Genomic DNA, 21,033 nt, shown 5'->3' with positions numbered 1-21,033 from the left:
AGTTCAAGAAGGTTGATTTTTTTATATGTATGGCTTGATCCAGGAGAACTTTCAAATGATGTTGCCCAGTATATTGTCACTCATTTCTCCATCTCTCAGCTGCCTCTTTTTATGTAGGCTTTATTCTCAAGCAGGACATCTCTATGTGGTCTCAGAAGCTTTGGGTTTACATCCCACTAGTTTAACAAACTCAAGGGGAGAAAAAGAACCGTTGTTTAATATTCTGGAAAAATCTAGGACTTGGTTCTCATTGGGTTGGTAGGGTCATATGATCCTGCCTGAACCTGTGGCTGGGCATGCATGTGATACTGATAAGCTAGGCAGGGGTGTCTTGCTCATACCTGGCTGTGCATGCCTGGAGCGAGGAATATGTCAGATCCTTCAACCTGAAATTGAGAGGTAAGCAAGATGAAAATAAGGTTGATGGAAAATAAACATTAGTTTCTGAAAAAAAGAAGAAAAGAAAAAGGAGTGGCTGCCGAGCATCAGCAATGATACATGTCCACCATGGTGTGAGCCCTTGTAGCAGAAGATCCTACAAGGAATGATCATACCTAGTGTTAGTGGGCGTGCAGAGAAACCTGGAATTTTCTGGAACCAATGGTTAGAATGAATACTGACAAAAACATCCAGGAAAGCAATCTAATGAGATCTTAGCTCTTTCTTTCTTTTTCTTTCCCTTCCCTTCCCTCCCCTCCCCTCCCGTGCCCTTCCCTCCCTTCCCCTACCCTCCCCTTCATTATTTTTTGAGACACCTTCGCACTTTGTCGCCCTCAGTAGAGTGCTATGGTGTTATAGCTCATAGCAACCTCAGACTTTTGGGCTCAAGTGGTGGCTCATGCAAGTAATCCTAGCACTGTGGGAGGCTGAGGTGGGTGGATTGCTTGAGCTCAAGAGTTCAAGACCAGGGTGGCGCCTGTGGCTCAAGGAGTAGGGCGCCAGTCCCATATGCAGGAGGTGGCGGGTTCAAACCCAGCCCTGGCCAAAAAACCACAAAAAAAAAAAAAAAAAAAAAGAGTTCAAGACCAGCCTGAGCAAGATCAAAACCATGTCTTTACTAAAAAATAGGAAAAATTAGTGAGAGTGAGGGGGTTGTGGCTGGTGCCTATAATCCCAACTACTTGGGAGTCTGAGGCAACAGGATCTCTCTTTTTTTGTCTTTTGAGACAGAGGCTTACTATGTCACCCTCAGCAGAGTACTATGGCATCACGGCTCACAGCAACCTCAAACTCTTGTGCTTAAGAGATTCTCTTGGGCGGTGCCTGTGGCTCAGTGAGTAGGGCGCTGGCCCCATATGCTGAGGGTGGTGGGTTCAAGCCCAGCCCTGGCCAAACTGCAACAAAAAAAAAAAAGAGATTCTCTTACCTCAGCTTCCCAAGTAGCTATAGGCGCCTGCCACAACACCCTGCTATTATTTTGTTGCAGTTGTCGTTGTTTTAGCTGGCCTGGGTCAGGTTCAAACCTGCCAGCCTTGGTGTATGTGGCCAGCGCCCTACCCACTGAGCTATGGGTGCCACCCATGGAAAAGGATCTCTTAAGCCCAAGAGTTTAAGATTGCTATGAGTTGTGATGCCGTGGCATTCTACCTAGGGTGACAGAGTAACTCTACAAATAATAATAATAATAATTAAGAGAATAAATTTGGGGCAGCGCCTGTGGCTCAAGGAGTAGGGCGCCGGTCCCATATGCAAGAGGTGGCGGTTTCAAACCTAGCCCTGGCCAAAAACCAAAAAAAAAAAAAAAAAAAAGAGAATAAATTTGTGTTGGTTTAAGTTTGCGGTAATTTCTTACAGCACTCATAGGAACTTAATACAGGTCACGTGCAGGCAAGGAGGGACCAGGCCAGGGAGAGCTGGGTTCCCAGTGCCTGAGAACTCTCCAAAAGGGGAATTAAGCAGGAAAGGCCTTTTTCACCACAGAGGCCACTTCTTCAGGCTACAAGCTGGAGGGCAGGGATAAGAATCTCTTCCCTTTGCTGAGCAATATTTGATGCAGACTGAGAAAGTTGATACCTAATTGCCACAACTACCCTGTGAAGGTCTGTTATCTCCAGTTGTGAATTTAGACCCCCACCCACTTTAGGTTTAGGGATCAAGCAACCTGCTCAAGGTCACACAGCTGCTCTGGGTGGAATGAGGACCCAGATGGATCAGTCTGATGCCAAACTGTAACTCTTCTTTTCTTTTAAAGGGATGAGGGTATTGGCTTGGCGCTCATAGCACAGTGGTTATAGCGCCAGCCTGGGTCAGCTAAACAACAATGACAACTGTAACAAAAAATAGCCGGGCATTGTGGTGGTCGCCTGTAGTCCCAGCTACTGAGGCTGAGGCAAGAGAATCACTTCAGTCCAATAGTTTGAGGTTGCTGTGAGCTGTGATGCCATGGCACTCTACCAAGGGTGACAAAGTGAGACTCTGTCTCAAAAATTAGAAAAAAAAAAAGGATGAGGGTCTTTCTATATTACCCAGGTGGACTCAAACTCCTGGGCACAAGTGATCCTGCTGCCACAACGTCTCCAGTCACTGGGAATACAGGTGCACCGCCAGGCCTGGTTTCAAGCTATAACTCTTTTTTTTGGTTGTAGTTGTCATTGTTGTTTGGCAGGCCCAGCCTGGATTTGAACTTGCCAGCTCTGGTGTATGTAGCTGGTGCCTTAACTGCTTGAGCTACAGGCGCCGAGCCCATCAAGCTCTAACTCTTGATCAACATGCTACTCTGGGTGTTCTTGTGTTGCTCAAATGAATAAATGGCCCAGGAATTGTGCCAGCCTGAATCTAAAGCAGCTGGGTAAAGGAAAGCCCTGGAAAAAAGGCAATCTGACCATCACTGAGACATGGGGAGAATCACAGAGTGATACCTGCAGAAGGTACTTAGAAATAAACATTTCTCTTATTAATCTGCCCTAAAACAAAACAAAACAAAAGAAAGACCCCCCCGAAAGAAAAACAGAAGGCCCTGGAGGCAGATAGACCTGTGCCAGGCTGCCCACGTGTGAGCACAGAAAAGTCATTTAGTCCTTAGACCCTCAGTTTCCTCATCTGTAAAAATCAATGTGTTCACTTGGTGGTCTGTTGTAATTAAATAAGACAGGGAATGTAAAATTGTGATTAGCACCAAGGCCTGGCCCAAAATAGGTGCTTAATACCTATACTTATCAGAGACGTTGCTGAACACCATACGGAGTCAAGCTGCACAGACAGGGACAAAGTTCCTTTGGCAATCTGGCAGCTCTGCTCTTTTCCAGCAAAGGGGTTTTTCTTAGCTTTGTTTCACTAAAGTTATCAACAAGAATACTTTTATTTATTTATTTATTTTTTTGTAGAGACAGAATCTCACTTTACCGCCCTCAGTAGAGTGCCATGATGTCACAGGACTCACAGCAACCTCTAGCTCTTGGGCTTCCGTGATTCTCCTGCCTCAGCCTCCCGAGCAGCTGGGACTACAGGCGCCCACCACAACGCGCAGCTATTTTTTTTTTGCAGTTCAGCTGGGGCTGGGTTTGAACCTGCCACCCTCGGTATATGGGGCCAGCGCCCCACTCACTGAGCCATAGGCGCCACCCAGAATACTTTTATTTTTTGAGTCTCACTTGTCATCCTCAGTGGAGTGCTGTATCATCATAGCTCACAGCAACTTCAAACTCCTGGTCTTAAGCAATTCTCTTGCCTTAGTCTCCCAAGTAGCTGGGACTACAGGCACCTGCCACAGTGCCTGACTATGTTTAGGAGCAGAGTCTCGCTTTTGCTCAGGCTGGTCTCGAACCTGTGAGCTCAGGCAATCCACCCACTTTGGCCTCCCAGAGTGCTAGGACTACAGGCCTGAGCCACCACGCCCAGCCTAACAAGAATACTTTTAATTAACCTGGCTTATTGTACCCTCAAAGAATCCCCAACAATAAAAAAAAAGAAAAGAAAAGAAAAGCAGAAATGCAGTATTTGGGTCATAATCTTGTCTAAAGTGGCTACACACGGCCACTTTAGACTGCCAAACTGGTGACCCCTCTGGGCCCCCATTTTCTAATCTATAAAACAGAGGGCATCAAGTTGCAAAGAATATGTGTCATTTCCCATTACTATAAAATAAATGTATAATATGAAAGGGGAAGTTTAAAAAAGGTTAACAAATTATATGTGAAATGTAATTATTCATATATATTAACATATTTATAATATGTCTTCTGTGTTAGTATTTTCGAGGGGAAATTCTAGAAGAATATGTAACAGTGGTTGTCTCTATAGATGGATTGAAGATACTCTTACTTTCTTAATCATAAATTTGCTCATTTGCAATGTGAGTGCTTTTTTTTGATAATCAAGTTAAAATTTTCTAAAAACCAGAAAAAGGGAAACCCACTGTGTCGACCAGAAAGCATTATGAACAGAAAACAAAACTATTAAAATATGGGGAAAAAAAAAAAAAAGAACATCACAAGCACTCCACCCACCTTACAGGTTCTACAAAGAAGAATCATACCCCTGTCCGTCAAGTTTATGTACAATTCCCCAGCCCCCAGAAGTTGTTCCATACAGAGAGAGAAGGAGGGAGGGGGTGAGGAAAAGGAAAGGAAAAAAAAAAGAAAAGCAAATAGTGACTAAGTCTCACATAAATTGGATTTAATTTTGACCAAAGTATATTACTTGAACATTAATTTTTAATTCAACTTGATAATTTGTTGTTTAGGATATTGCATCCTCATTTGTAAGTGAAATATGTTTATAATTTCCCTTTATAATAATGTATATTTTCCAATTTAAATATCAGGTATATCCAGATGAAGTAGAATGATTTTTAAGTATTTCTTCTTTTTCTATTTTCTATAAGACTTGGCATGATGTTTTTTGAAATTATCTTTTATTTTTATTTATAAATATTAGTTGTCTATTTTCTTGAGACTTTGGAGAAAAAATAAGAAGTTAACTGATGACTCCATACTGAACCTCAGAGTCAAAGCATTCTATGATAGACATACTCTTATCTGACAATGTGAATGTTACTTTTTTGCATCATTATTATTATTATTATTGCTCAATATTTCATTGCAGCAATTCTCTGATTTCTTTTCTGAATGTATTTATCTTCATTTGTTCTTTACGAGGTTTTTGTTTCTAGTCCTTGTCTTAAGCATTGTCAGTTATTAAATTTTAAGCCTTTTTAATTTTGTGAAGGCAAAAAGTGGAAACCAAATAAACACATGTATATGTATAGAGAAAATTAAAAAGAAAAATGAATACTTTTATTTATTTTTATTTTTTAGAGATAGAGTCTCATTTTGTCACCCTCGGTAGAGTGCCATGGCATCACAACTCACAGCAACCTCCACCTCTTGGGCTTAGATGAGTCTCTTGCCTCAGCCTCCCGAGTAGCTGGAACCACAGGTGCCCGCCACAACGCCCGGCTATTTTTCTATTGCAATTTGGCCGGGGCTGGGGTTGAACCGGCCACCCTGGGTATGTGGAGCCGGCACCCTATCCACTGAACCACAGGTGTTGCCCACAAGAATACTTTAAGGGCGGCGCCTGTGGCTCAAGGAGTAGGGCGCTGGTCCCATATGCCGGAGGTGGTGGGTTCAAACCCAGCCCTGGCCCAAAAAAAAAAAAAAAGAATAAAAAGGCCAGGAGCGGTGGCTCATGCCTCCCAAAATCCTAGCACTTAGGGAGGCCGAGGTGGGTAGATCACTTGAGCTCAGGAGTCTTAAACCAGCATCAAAAAAAAAAAAGAATACTTTTTGTTGTTGTTGTTAATCAGGGCTGGCATGCTAACTACTATGCTATAGCATCCAGCTAAGAATATATATATATATATATATATATATTTTTTTTTTTGTAGAGACAGAGTCTCACTTTACCACCCTTGGTAGAGTGCCATGATGTCACAGGACTCACAGCAACCTCCAGCTCTTGGGCTTTCGTGATTCTCCTGCCTCAGCCTCCCGAGCAGCTGGGACCACAGGCGCCCGCCACAATGCCCAGCTGTTTTTTGGTTGCAGTTCAGCCGGGGCCGGGTTTGAACCCGCCACCCTCGGTATATGGGGCCGGCGCCCTACTCACTGAGCCACAGGCGCCAACCCCAGCTAAGAATATTTTAAAAAATAAAAAAAGGTCTTGGGATTTATTTGCAGAGAAAACAGTTGGGAAAGGTCAAGCTAGGAAGAAAATAAGGGAGAGACTAGAAGATATCAAGAAAGCAAGAATGTAGATGGCAGCTCTAAAAAGGCAAGGAACACACACACACACACACAAAAGGCAAGGAACATAGGCTGAGTTTCAGGTGCAGGAAGATGACAAAGGGCATGCAGATAGGAATAGGCCCCAAAGTAAATCATGCAGAAAGGCCATAGTCAATTCCAGCTCAGGAGGAAGCTTCTAGGTCCTTCCAACCCAGGCTCTTTCTACCTGATCTGCCCACCCTTGGCAGGAACGGCTCATGTATGTAGCTCAAAGGGTACAGATTGTTCTGGCCTTCTCTCTCCTTTTATTTATTTATTTCTTTTTTTGTAGTTTTTGGCCGGGGTTGGGTTTGAACCCACCACCTCCGGCATATGGAGCCAGCACCCTACTCCGTTGAGCCACAGGCGCTGCCCATGTCCTTCTCTTGTTTCTTTCTTTTTTTTTTAGAGACAGAGTCTCACTTTATCACCCTCAGTAAAGTGCCGTAGCGTCACAGCTCTCAGCAACCTCCAACTCCTGGGCTTAGGCGATTCTCTTGCCTCAGCCTCCTATGTAGCTGGGAATACAGGCGCCTGCTACAACGCCTGGCTATTTTTTTTGTTGCAGTTTGGCCGGAGCTGGGTTCAAACCCACCCTCAGTATATGGGGCCAGCGCCCTACCCACTGAGCCACAGGCACCACCCACCTTCTTTCTTGTTTTAAATCCCTTTTCCTTGGGCGGCGATTGTGATTCAAAGGAGTAGGGTGCCAGCCCCATATGCTGGAGGTGGCGGGTTCAAACCCAGCCCCAGCCAAAAGCTGCAAAAAAATCCCTTTTCCTTGGCTGGACATGGTCACTCATGATTGTTATCCCAGCACTTTGGGATGCTGAGAATCACTTGAGCCCAGGAGTTTGAAACTAGCCTGGGCAATGCAGTGAGACCTTGTTTCTACCAAAAAGAAAAAACATTAGCTAGGCATGGTGCCCTGTGCCTATAGTCACAGCTACTTGGGAAGCTGAACTGGAAGGATCACTTGAGCCTGGGAGTTGGGGATTGCAGTGAGCTATGATGGCACCACTGTATTCCCTTCTGGGCAACAGAGAAACAGTCTGTCTCTGAAACTCAAAGCAAACCCTTCTCCTTAAAGCCAAGGGATTCTTTTGTTCTGCCTGTTCCTTTCAAACAGAAAAATCTCTTCTGGAGGGTGACAAGCTCTGACATCCACTGCCTAGGAGGCAGAGCCTCCTCCTAGCCTTTATAAGCCCTCTTTACAATCTTAGTTCAGCTTCTAGAGGTGAGCTTTAGTCCTAAGTCAATTTGGCCACCTCCCAGCCAAGAAAAGAAGTGAAAGCTGCAATGCAGGGGCCGTTAAAAGAATTATTTTTAGGTCCTATTTCAAACTTATTCAGCACAGGTAGTGAGACACAAAGCCTGAAGGTGGCCAGACCGAGGGGATGCCGGCTTGGACGAAGTCCCAGTTAAGTAGGTCAGGGAAAAGACAAGGAGATCTCACTATGTGGAGATAAAGCAGCACTCAGAAGCTTGTGCCACAGCCCAAGGTGCTTCTGCAAGGCAAAGAGGGGAAGCTGTTCCCAAGAAATCTGGCCTTTTTATACTATTTGAAGAGTCATCAAGAAAAATGAGGCAGCCGGATGCGGTGGCTCACGCTTGTAATCCTAGCACTCTAGGAGGCTGAGGTTGGGTGGATAGCTTGAGCTCTCGGGTTCAAGACCAGCCTGAACAAAAAGTGACCCCCATCTCTACTCAAAATAGAAACAGAGGCAAGAGAATCGCTTGAGCCCAACAGTTGGAGGTTGCTGTGAGCTATGGCACAGGGCACTCTATCCAGGGCCACAGCTTGAGACTCTGTCTAAAAGAAAAAAGAAAAGAAAAAAATAAAAAGAAAAATGAGGCAAGGTAAGGAAAGAAAGTACAGTGCCTTCCATAAAGAGACTAGGGCAACTTGCACCTGGGGAGCGTGTTAAAAATACACTTCCTTGGCCCATCTCAGGTCAACTGAGTCAGGATATTTGCAGTGGGGTTTGGGAATCTGCATTTTAAATAAGATCCTTGGATGGGTAATCTCATACATGTTAAAGTTCTAGGACCTCTGGGCTGGAGAGTACATACCTCTGGAATTCAAGGGAATGATGGAGGCTGAGGGTAGTGGCAGTCATTTAATAGTCACCAGAGGCACCATTCTTTTCTTCTTTCCTAACTAGGTAAAACAAAGGGCTGTGGCAGGGCTAGGAGACTCTTAGCTCTCCCTTAGAAAATTCTTATCTCTGGGCTGCTAAGTGATCAGCTGAGAGGTTTGGAGGAATAACTTTTATATCAGAAGTCTGCCTGGTATCCTAGCACTTTGGGAGGCCGAGGTGGGCAGATCACTTGAGCTCATGAGTTCAAGACCAGCCTGAGATAGAGCAAGACCCCCATCTCTAAAAATACCTGGGCGTTGTGGCAGGTGCCTGTTGTCCCAGCTACTTGGGAGGCTGAGGCAAGAGAATCACTTGAGGCCAAGAGTTTGAGGTTGCTGTGAGTTATGAGGCCAGGGTACTCTACCAGGGGTGACAAAGTGAGACTCTGTCTCAAAAATAAATAAATAAATAATATGTATATATATGTGTACATATATATATATGTAAATCTCAGAAATCTGTGTTCTCAAAGGATAATAAGGAAAAGTCCACTTGGAGTAAATATGCTTACAAGGGGGACTGACATCAGAGAATACTATGGAGGGAAAAAAACATTTTAGGACAATCGTACAAAATAAATTAATCTCAAGGGACTCTAACAAATTCAAATATTGGGACCTGGTTGTTTGTACCTTCACAATACCTGAAATTTAAAAAAAAAATTAATTTTAGGGTGGCGCCTGTGGCTCAGTGAGTAGGGTGCTGGCCCCATATACACAGGGTGGCGGGTTCGAACCCGGCCCCAGCCAAACTGCAACCAAAAAAAAAAAGAAAAAAGAAAAAAATTAATTTCATCCTGGAGTTAGCAAGCTTTAGATTTTATTTGCAACTATGTAATAATTCTTAAATATTATTAAATAATTCTTAAAAATTCTTAAGTATGTTACTTTTTTTAAGACAAAGTCTTATTCTGTCATCCTGGGTAGTGCTGTGGCATTGTAGCTCACAGCACCCTCAAACCCTTGGGCTCCAGTGATCCTCCTGTTTCAGCCTCTAACTGGGAGTACAGGCTCCTACCATAGTGTCCAGCAAGTTTTTTCTATTTTTAGTAGAGACGGGGTCTCACTATTGTTCTCAAATGCCTGAGCTCAAGCAATCTACCCTTCTTGGCCTCCCAGAGTGCTAGGATTACAGGCATGAGCCACCATGCCTGGCTATATCTTTAGATATCTTATTTCTTGAAATGAGGAAAGAATGAGTTGAATACTGATAGTGGGGACCAGATACACTTTTTTTTTGGACAAAATTGTCCAAGAACGCTATCTATGCCATTCTCTTGACTTTTTTTTTTTTTTTGAGACGGTCATATTATGTCACCCTCAGTAAAGTGTCATGACATCACAACTCACAGCAACCTCAAACTCTTGGGCTTAAGTGATTCTCTTGCCTCAACCTCCCAAGTAGCTGGGACTACAGGTGTCTGCCACAACTCCTGGCTATTTTTTTCTTGCAGTTGTTTAGCTGGCCTGGGATGAGTTTGAACCTGTTACCTTTGGTGTATGTGGCTGGTGCAGTAACCCACTGTGCTATGGGGACCAAGCCATCCTCTTGACTTTTTCAGGATTACAAAGAAAGTAATTTTGCAAACATTGTAAAGCATTATCTATTTTCATAGGACTTTTTTTTTTTTTTGAGACGGAGTCTTACTATGTCAACCTTGGTAGAGTGCTGTGGAGTCACAGCAACCTCACTCTTGGGCTTAAGCAATTCTCTTGCCTCAGACTCCCAAGTAGCTGAGACTGCAGGTGCCTGCCACATGCCTGGCTATTTTTTTGTTGCAGTTATCATTGTTGGTTAGTTGGCTTGGGCCGGGCTCAAACCTATGGCTGTGCTATAGGCATCAAGCCGACACAGGACTTTTTTTAATCCATATTTTTTATTTTTATTTATTTATTTTTCCTAGTCTTCAATGTGATTTTTTTTTGAGACAGTTTCACTATGTCACCCTCAGTACAGTGCCATGGTATCATAGCTCACAGCAACCTCAAACTCTTGGGCTTAAGTGATTCTCTTGCCTCAATCTCCCAAGTAGCTGGGACTACAGGCGCCCATCACAACACCTGGCTATTTTCTGCTTTTAGTTGTCACCGTTGTTTGGCAGGCCCAGGCTGAACTTGAAACCCACCAGCTCTGGTGTATGTGGCTGGCACCCTAGCCACTGAGCTATAGGTGCCGAGCCAATTTTTTTTTTTTTTTTTGAGACAGAGTCTATGTTGCCCTCTATAGAGTACTGTAGCGTCATAGCTCACAGCAACCTCAAACTCCTAGGCTTAAGTGATTCTTTCGCCTGAGCGTCCCAAGTAGCTGGGACTATAGGCACCCACCACAACACCTGGCTATTTTTTGTTGCAGTTGTCAATGTTGTTTAGCAGACCTGGGCTGGTTTGAATCTGCCAGCTTCGGTGTATGTGTCTGGCACCAAAACCACTGTGCTATGGGCTCCAAGCTTTAATCCATATTTTTTGAGATACTTTTTCTCCTCAAGTGTCACTTGTTCTCACTCTGCCACCATAGCTCTGGTATGATTATTTGCCTATAGCTCTGGTGTGATTCTCCAACATTACTCTTAGAGACCTCACAAAATCCTGCTGGACTTAGATTACTCTGTGTGATGTACAGTTGACCTTTGGACAACATGGGTTTGAACTGCACAGGTCTATTTATACATGGACTTTCTTCAATATAAGTCACACTGAGTGTGCCTGTCTTTTCCTCTCTCCCTCATCCACCTCTGCCATTTCTGAAACAGCAAGACCAATCCCTTCTCTTCCTCCTCAGCCTACTCAATGTGAAGATGACATGGATCTTCATTTAATAAACATATCTGGTTTATGAAACTAGTGTATGGTGCCCCATGATCACATTAATGTACACAGCTATGATTTAATAAAAAAATAAAATAAAAAAATAAACCTATCATATTTGAAAATAAAAATTAATAAATAAATAAACATATCTTTCTTCCTTATGATTTTTTTTTGAGATAGAGTCTCACTTTTGTTGTCCTCCATAGAGTGTCATGGCATCAAAGCTCACAGCAACCTCAAACTCTTAGGCTTAAGCAATTCTGTTGCCTCAGCCCCCCAAGTAGCTGGGACTACAGGTGCCTGCCACAATGCCCAGCTATTTTTTTGTTGCAGTTGTCTTTGTTGTTTAGTTGGCCTGGGCCAGGTTCAAACCTGCTAGCCTCGGTGCATGTGGCCAGTGCTATGGGCACTGAGCACCTTATGATTTTCTTAATTATGTTTTTCCTCCAGTTTACTATGTTGTAAAAATACAATATATAATACATGTAGCATAGAAAATCTAAGTATAAAATATATACAAAATATGTAATTAACTGTGTTTCTGGTAAAGCTTCTGGTCAACAGTAAGCTCTTAGTAGGTAAGTTTTGGGGGACTTGAAAGTTATAGGTCGGGGCGGCGCCTTTGGCTCAGTCGGTGGGGCGCCAGCCCCATGTACCGTGGGTGGCGGGTTCAAACCCAGCCCTGGCCAAACTGCAACCAAAAAATAGCCAGGCATTGTGGCGGGCGCCTGTAGTCCCAGCTGCTCGGGAGGCTGAGGCAGGAGAATCGCTTAAGCCCAGGAGTTGGAGGTTGCTGTGAGCTGTGTGATGCCACGGCACTCTACCGAGGGCCATAAAGTGAGACTCTGTCTCTACAAAAAAAAAAAAAAAAAGAAAGTTATAGGTCAATGGTACATCACAGAGGTGCATGAGGTGCAGAGGTGCATTTTCGACTGCACATGAGGTTGATTACCTCTAGAACTTGAATCATTCAGAGTTCAACTGTAGGGCGGCGCCTGTGGCTCAAAGGAGTAGGGCACTGGCCCTATTTACCGGAGGTGGTAGGTTAAAAAAAAACAAAGTTTAACTGTATTTATCTTTTATTCACATTGCTCTCCAATGATCAGAGACAATTTGGTTATAAGGGACACTGACAAGACTAGTGAAAATGTCAGTGGAAGGGAGGAAGAAGAACTTTTGTTTTTTGAGCTCTGCTGACTTTTGGCTTCTCCTATGACCTCCCAACAGCAGGGACCTAGGATAATAAACATCATGATAATGAAGATTCCCCCACCATCAAGCAGAAATAACTAAAGGTGTATGTGAACAGGGTAGTATCTCTCTGCAGAATCAGAATCCTTTTGCACTCTGCTTTTCCTGACCACCTAGAAAAAGCCTATCCAAAAATGGTCTTTCATACCTTACTGTGGCTCCTACCTGCTCTTTCACTGCAAAGCCACCCCCAAGAAGCCACAGACAATTAGTCAGGTGACACTTTAATCAGCTGGTATCTTTGGAGAACATAGCAAGCCATATGTGGGCAGGGTAGGCAATTAACGATGGCTGAAGAATCCCTGAGGATGGTTATATTTAAATGGCTTCATCCGGCTGGGACCCCTAGAGAAATAGGAGGAGAGAGAATAGTTAATACCATGCCCTCCAGACGGAGAAAATAAATTATGTTCATTCACACAAGGGAATACTATGTAGCTGTTAGGAACAAAAAAAAAAAAAAAAGAAGTTAGAGTTACATAATGCAGAAGGCTGTGAGAAAAGCATAACAGTATGTAAGGTGTGATACCATTTTTGTAAAAATGTCTTTATGTGCTTGCAAATGTGTGAAAACAAAATTGGAAGGGCCTCACTGACAATGACACTTTTGGGGACACGGCTTGGGAATCCTTACTTTTGAGAGTGTTTCTTATTTATATGTTTAACAACAAACATGTTTTATTTCTGTAATTAAAGAAGAAATAAGCTGGCTGAGATGGCTCATGCCTATAATCCCAGAATTCTGGGAGGCCGAGGCGGGTAGACTGCCTGAGCTCATGAGTTCAAGACCAACCTGAGCCAGAGCAAGACCTCATCTCTAAATATAGCTGGGGGTTGTGGCATGTGCCTATAGTCCCAGCTACTTGGGAGGCTAAGAGAAGAGAATCGCTTAAGGCTCAGCACTTGTAGCTCAGCGGCTAGAGTGCCAGCCACATACACTGGAGCTGGCGGTTCGAATCCAGCCTGGGCCTGCCAAACAACAATGACAACTACAACCAAAAAATAGCTGAGAGTTGTTTCAGGCACTTGTAGTTCCAGCTACTTGGGAGGCTGAGACAAGAGAATCGCTTAAGCCCAAGTGTTTGAGCTTGCTATGAGCTGTGATGCCACGGCACTACCCAGGGAGACATAGTGAGACTCTGTCCTCCCCCCCCAAAAAAACAAAACAGAGAATCGCTTAAGCCCAAGAGTTTGAAGTTGCTGTGAGCTATGATGCCACAGCGCCCTACCAAGGGCAATAAAGTGAGATTCTGTCTCTGAATGAATGAATGAATGAATGAATTAAAAGTCAATGAATGAATGAATAAAGAAACTTAAATGTCCTTCCTGTAGGAAAATTCTCATGTAGGTAGGAATCTGGGAGTGAAAAGAAACTGCTCTGGGAGTGAAAAAGCACAAGAGCCCTGTGTTCTACCCTTACTACCTCTTAGATGCTATTTCTATCATTTTACAGATGAAGACAGAGGCTCAGGGAAGTAAAATGCCTAATACTATATGACCAGCAAGTAGCAGAGTCAAAATTCAAAAATAGATTTGACACCAAAGCCTGTTTGCCATGCAAAAGTTGAGAGTATGACTGGGGTAGGTCAAGACCTTTAGCCTTGCCCACAAACCTGACCTACTTTAGTTGTAATTCTGGGTCCCTCAGCAAAACTTCACAGAGAGGGCTTCTTCCACATAACTCCACAATCAATGCGTGTTACTAACAGGGGCTCCTTCCCTATTTTTGTCTGTTTATGATTGATGTGCAATGGTAACCAGAAGGTAGCTGTGGGTCTGAGGGCTTACTTGGCCTGCAGTATGCTTGGCACTTTCCATGCTCTCTCTCATTTAATGTCATCCTGCCAGCAACACCTGAGGTGGATATGCTATTTTACATATGAGGACACTGAAACTCAGAGGGGCTAAGTACAGAACCTTGTCACATGAGTAGGATCTGGAATTTGAACTTACATTTGGCCCCAAAGCTGTTGCTTCTAACTATGGTGTCAGATGCCTCCCAACACCATAAGGGCACACAGTCATCTGGAAAGTCTAGGCATACTGTTACTGGAGAACCCTGGCCAGTGGCCAGGCCATGCCTCAAGTCTCTTGCTATTCCTGTCAGTACTCTGCATTCCTGCCCAAGAGCACCTTCACAGATTGCTGACAAAGGAGCTCAACCTAGGGGACAAAGTACTTCAGGAAATGGGTCCTCAGGACCATTAGAGAAGAGGAAATAAACATTGGCTGTGTGAGAGCCCCTACCCTGGAAATGTAATACAGCGGCCGGGTAGGTGGGAAAAACTGAAGTCTCATACAGCCCCATTAGGGAATCTTACTGCAGCATTTTGCTGCCAGCTCCTCCTCCCAGTTGCCACTGGGAAACTGGAGCTAGTTATTATGAGACCCACAATGAACCAGACCAGGGGAGGTGCCAGACAAGGCAGGAAAATGCTGGGACTACTTCTAGGGACTGGAACTGGCTGTCTGAGAACAAGTGTGAGGAAGGTAAGGTCATCATTTAGACTAACGGAACATGAGGGAACATCCCAATTAGAAACAGATTATAGCCCTTCATCCTTCCCAACTTGCTCCTCCCCAACCTTGCCCAGAAAGGAAGGGATGCCTGGACAGTGGACTTTGGGGTTGTAAAAGTGATTTTTAAAGAACTAGAACATGAGTTAGGGGACAAACAAGAAAGAAAGGACACAAAATCAAAGAGAAAGGAAAAGTAGCTAGAAATGCCATTAAGTCCAGATACTCTAAGTACCAACCTTTTCTGAGCCCCAGTGTCGTGCCAGGAAGTTTTAAGATGAATTATCTCTGATTCATTATGAGCTAGCAGGTATTACTTCACCACTTGAGCCTTGAGGTAACGTACTCAGAGCTGAGTGAAAGTAGCTCTTCCAGGTGGCACCTGTGGCTCAGTGAGTAGGGCACCGGCCCCATATGCCAAGGGTGGCGGGTTCAAACCCAGCCCCGGCCAAAACTGCAACAAAAAAATATCCGGGCGTTGTGGCGGGCGCCTGTAGTCCCAGCTGCTCGGGAGGCTGAGGCAAGAGAATCGCGTAAGCCCAAGAGTTAGAGGTTGCTGTGAGCCGTGTGACACCATGGCACTCTACCCGAGGGTGGTACAGTGAGACTATGTCTCTACAAAAAAAAAAAAAAAAAAAAAGAAAGTAGCTCTTCCAAGATCTCTAAGCTGGTAAACAGCAGAGACCTGTACTCCTGTCTGTCTTTAGAGACCTGTATTCCATTTCATTCTGTGACATCTGACTGCCTAAAGCTTTGGTTCTCACTGACAGGGCAGCACCCAGAAAGACTACAGCAGACTCCCAGGGAATGGTGAGGATGCACACAGTTTAAAAAGCTTATTTGAACAATAAAAAGCAAACAAACCCAATTGTTTTCCATAGAGAGTGTAGAAAATAACGTTCAACCAAATCCTCTTGGTTCATGGCTTGGTGTTTTTATTTGGTGGCACAGCTTCAGGGCATGTTCATGAAGAACAGATAAATCAGGGTGATGAGAGGTGGGCTGCAGATTAAGCTGCAGAAAGGAGACCAAACTCTCTCTAGGAAATTATCTCTGCCCCTAGTCCCTGTGAGAGATCACCAGAGCTCCAGACCTCCCCTCACCTGAAAAGCCGCAGACACATCTTCTCCTGGGGAAACTCCTTGGGCCCTTCCACACTGTCATCATGGCTCTCAGTCTCCAAGTAGACGTCCAACAACACGCATAGCCGCTGAAGCTGGTTGGTTAAGAGCTGGTGGCTGGGCCGGGGGCCACAAAGCTCCTTGTAGCACACATTCACCTCACTTTCCATGGCCTGTGTAGGTGAGAAGCCAGCAGCTCAGCACCACCTTCCTGTGTGGGGGTGACCACATTGCCCAGGCTTCCATCCCCAGCTGGGACTGAGGGCTGATGGCTCTGCAGAAGCCAGGCCACCAGATCAACGCACACTGGCTTGTCCTGAGGCCTCCTCTCCTTAAGACATTGGGCTCTTCCTAATTCTGACCCTTAATGTTCCCTGTCTCATATACTCACAGTCAGGAGGCGGAGGTGTGTAGAGACCGACTCTCAAGATAAGATCCAAATCAGAATGTGTTGGTTAAATATGTGTTCATGGCCCTAAGGCTGCTACTGAATCAAATTACCATGTATAATGGTATCCAAAAGCTACAATGATCTCATCACTTCCTTCCAGCACTTCTAGAATACTTCTGAGCTTATTTACATATTCACAGGAGCTCAAGACAATACATTTTCAAGGCAAATATTTCTCCACTTTTTATAAATGGGAAAATCTGTGGACCCCAAGGTAGGTAAGTGGGCAAGATGGGGCGAGGCAATTGTGTCTACTATACCATGAGACCAATGTGGCAAGCCTGTCTGTTCTGGGAATTAAGGCAGAGCTCAGGCCCTCAGCTGCAGCAGCTTCTGCTTTCCCTACTTCCCTTAGGGAACTATCTCTGCTCCCTGTCACCCCTAGCAGGGCCTTACCCGAATGTTGTCATCATTGCTGTTGGTTTTCTCCCCTTTCCAGTTCAGAGACAGCCGGAAAATGGGTGGGATGGAGGAGTAACCGGGGTTCAACACCACAGCAGCCTGGAGTTTAGCTAGGAAGAACAGGGAGAGGACAAATTAGTCCTGACTCAGCACCTGTAGCTCAAGTGGCTGAGGCACCAGCCACATACACCAGAGCTGGCGGGTTCAAATCCAGCCCAGGCCTGCCAAACAACAATGACAACTATAACCAAAAAATAGCTGGGCATTATGGCAGGTGCCAGTAGTCCCAGCTACCTGGGAGGCTGAGGCAAGAGAATCGCTTGAGCCCAGGAGATAGAGGTTGCTGTGATGTGACAGCACTCTACCCAGAGCAACAGCTTGAGGCTCTGTCTCAAAAAAAAAAAAAAAAGACAAATTAGTCCTGAAACCCAGCTTGCCAGCCATAGAAGCCTCCCACTGGACCCGAGACCAGCTCAGATGTCTCCATTAATCCAGGTCCTGCAGAGTACACTTTAGTCCTCAATGTCTAGAATCTCTGAAGTGGAATCGACAGGTTGTCGAATGTGAGGACTCATAACTCTGGCCCCTCCAAAGACTTTGATTTATTTACCATGCCACAAAGGTATGGACTTCCCAGAGTTGGGTCCACCTTGGGTTTGTCTACCTTGACAGAAATTTATTTTGTCATATTTTTTTCTTTTAGAATTTTATTTTCTATTTCCTTTTTCTATTTGTTTTGTTTTACTTTTTTGAGACAGAGTCTCACTGTCGCCCATGGTGGAGTGCTGTGCTGTCACAGCTCACAGCAACCTTAAACTCTTGGGCTTAAGCAATTCTGTGGCCTCAGCCTCCCAAGTAGCTGGGACTACAGGCATCCACCACAACACCCGGCTATTTTTTTGTTGTAGTTGTCATTGTTGTTTTAGCTGGCCGGCACCCTACCCACTGAGGTATAGGAGAGTTTATTCTGTTTTCTATTTTTAGTAGAGATGGGGTCTCACTCTTGCTCAGGCAGGTCTGAAACATGTGAGCTCAAGCAATCCACCCACCTCAGCCTCCCAGAGTGCTAGGATTACAGGCATGAGCCACTGTGCACAGTCCCTTTGATTTTTTTATATAGTTTGCTATGTAAAATTCTTTTTGGAGAGGAGGGACAGAGGAGGGAGGAGAGGGATTGGTGTGCTCTCACCTAATGGCATAATGTAAGGGTACATGGCACACTTTCTGGGTAAGCAGCACAACTACAACAGGGACCTTACATAACAAATGCAAACACAGTAACCCTATGGTTTGTACCCTCTTATTAATCTGACAAAAAAAAGCAAACATTGCTCTAAGTGTTTACTATATTCCAGGCACTATGCTAAAAATCCTTTATACACATTTCATCCTACCAATGACTTTATGAGGTAAGTAGTATTATCAAAATTCCCATTTTATGTATGAAGAAACAGGCTCTAATAGGAACTCTTCAATAGCTGCAAAGCAGCAGTGCTGAGTTCAACCAGAACTGTCTGATGTCAAAGTGGTGTTTATAATCATTAAACAAAACCTTTGTATTTTTTAACATATTCATTTTTACTCTGTGACTATTTTCCTTTTTCTTTTTTGTTTATTTATTTTTGCAGTTTTTAGCCAGAGCTGGCATATGGGGCTGGCACCCTACCCGTTTGAGCCATAGGCACTGCCCATTTTTCTTTTTTATTGTTCAGGACTCGCTGAGGATACAAAGAATTAGAATACACTGATTGCATTTGTTAGGTAATGTCCCTCTTCTGTTTTCTTCTTTTTTTTTTGAGACAGAGTTTAAAGCTGTCACCCTGGGTAGAGTACCATAGCATCACAGCTCACAGCAACCTCAAACTCTTGGGCTTAAGCGATTCTCTTGCTTCAGCTTCCCAAATAGCTGGGACTACAGGTGCCCGCCACAATGCCTGGCTATTTTTTTTTGTTGTTGTCGCAGTTGTCCTTGTTGTTTAGCTGGCCCGGGCCGGGTTCAAACCTGCCACCCTTGGTGCAGTGCATGTAGCTGGCACCGAGCCTGTTTTCCTTTTTTTTTGAGACAGAGCCTCAAGCTGTCACCCTGGGTAGAGTGCCATGGCATCAAAGCTTACAGCAACCTACACCTCCTGGGCTTAAGCAATTATCTTGCCTCGGCCTCCTAAGTAGCTAGGACTACAGATGCCCACCAAACGCCTGGCTATTTTTTGTTGATAGTTGTCACTGTTGTTTGGCAGGCCCGGGCTGGATTCGAAACCCACCAGCTCTAGTGTATGTGACTGGTGCCTTAGCCACTTGAGCTCCAAACCCTGTTTTCCTTTTTCTATAGGATGACATTTATCCTCCCCTCCAATGGGCTATGTCATTCCTTTTTGGTTATTTATGGGGGGGAAAATGTTAACTCTCTGATCCAGCAGTCATTCAAACAACAGGGAATGAGAGAGTGCAGGTTAAGGCAAGCCCTTCCTGACAGAACAACATTTATTAAAAAAATGACTCCTTTCTACTTACAAGTTAAACCTCTAAAAAAAAAAAAAAGATTCCTTTCTCTGCTGTTGTATTACTTCTGTGCTAATAGTCTGTATATATTTCTCAATTTATCACTGTTTACCACTTTCTTGTTTTTAATCTAGATAACAGAATTTTTCCAAATTGATCTGTTGTAAAATGATTGGAAGATTGTATGTATTTGCTACTGTTGCCCACTTATTCATCTAAATGTTACTCTTTTCCAAATTTCACGGTGCATCCAATGAAAATTTTAGTTGTCACATTCCATCCATGTATAAATTTAGAATACTTACTATCTTTCCAAAATTCCAGAAAGCAGGAAGGAAGGGCCTCTTCTAATAAGTTCCAAACACTTGGGGCTTTGTTTATTTATTTTTTTGCCACCCTGGGTAGAGTGCCATGGCATCACAGCTCATAGCAACCTAATTATTAGAGAAATGCAAATCAAAACCACCCTGAGATACCATCTAACCCCAGCAAGAATGGCCCACATCACAAAATCTCAAAGCTGCAGATGCTGGCATGGATGTGGAGAGAAGGGAACACTTTTACACTGCTGGTGGGGCTGCAAACTAGTACAACCTTTTTGGAAGGAAGTATGGAGAGCCCTCAAAGAACTCAAGCTAGATGTCCCATTTGATCCTGCAATCCCATTACTGGGCATCTACCCAGAAGGAAAAAAAATCCTTTTATCGTAAGGACACTTGCATTAGACTGTTTATCGAAGCTCAACTTCCAATTGCCAAAATGTGGAAACAGCTTAAATGCCCACCAACCCAGGAATGGATTAACAAGTTGTGGTATTGTACACCGTGGAATACTATTCAGCCATTAAAAAAATGGAGACTTTACATCCTTTGTATTAACCTGGATGGAAGTGGAACACATTTTTTTTTGTTTTGTAGAGACAGAGTCTCACTTTATTGCCCTCGGTAGAGTGCTGTGGTGTCACATAGTTCACAGAAACCTCCAACTACTGGGCTTAGGTGATTCTCTTGCCTCAGCCTCCTGAGTAGCTGGGATTACAGGTGCCCGCCACAATGCCCGATTAATTTTATGGTGCAGTTTGGCTGGGGCCAGGTTTGAACCCGCCACCCTCGGTATATGGGGCTGGCGCCCTACCCACTGAGCCACAGGCACCACCTGGAACACATTATTCTTTTTCTTTTGTTTGTTTTTTTGTAGAGACAGAGTCTCACTTTATCGCCCTTGGTAGAGTGCTGTGGTGTCATACAGCTCACAGCAACCTCCAACTCCTGAGCTTAGGCGATTCTCTTGCCTCAGCCTCCCAAGTAGCTGGGACTACAGGCGCCTGCCACAACTCCCATCTATTTTTTCATTGCAGTTTGGCCAGGGCTGGATTTGAACCTGCCACCCTCAGTATATGGGGCCAGTGCCCTATCAACTGAGACACAGGCACTGCCCTAGAACACATTATTCTTTGTAAAGCAGCACAAGAATGGAGTGACACACCTTTTGGGGGCAAGACACAATTGTAAGAGGGACTTTACCTAACAAATGCAACCAGTATAACCTGGTTCCTTGTAGGCTCAATGAATCCCCAACAATAAAAAAAAAATTAAAACATAAATAAATTAAAAAAAAGAAAGATGGATGGGGGATAGA

The 21,033-nt window shown here is 44.2% G+C and overlaps 1 protein-coding gene across 8 annotated transcripts in view; it reads right to left on the bottom strand.

The window, feature by feature from the left end:
• Positions 1 to 371: 371 nt before the first annotated feature.
• THOC5 (THO complex subunit 5) overlaps positions 372 to 21,033 on the bottom strand; it is a 73,514-nt gene continuing 52,852 nt past the window's right edge. For 4 of the 8 annotated variants that reach the window (XM_053590152.1, XM_053590149.1, XM_053590151.1 and 1 more), the window contains 3 exons: positions 16,891 to 17,006; positions 16,026 to 16,216; positions 12,207 to 12,750 (listed from right to left, as the gene is read on the bottom strand). In XM_053590152.1, the coding sequence (XP_053446127.1) occupies positions 12,687 to 12,750; positions 16,026 to 16,216; positions 16,891 to 17,006 (371 nt within the window). In that variant the 3' untranslated portion in view covers positions 12,207 to 12,686. Of the gene's footprint in view, positions 387 to 12,206; positions 12,751 to 16,025; positions 16,217 to 16,890; positions 17,007 to 21,033 lie in introns of those variants that run through there. The other 4 variants (XM_053590148.1, XM_053590153.1, XR_008379753.1 and 1 more) reach the window with 3 other exon arrangements.

This window comes from Nycticebus coucang, chromosome 4, assembly GCF_027406575.1.
Source record: "Nycticebus coucang isolate mNycCou1 chromosome 4, mNycCou1.pri, whole genome shotgun sequence".
NCBI lineage: Eukaryota > Metazoa > Chordata > Mammalia > Primates > Lorisidae > Nycticebus > Nycticebus coucang.
Note: the sequence above shows the minus strand (reverse complement) of the source record. Positions and strands in the feature narration are given on the sequence as shown.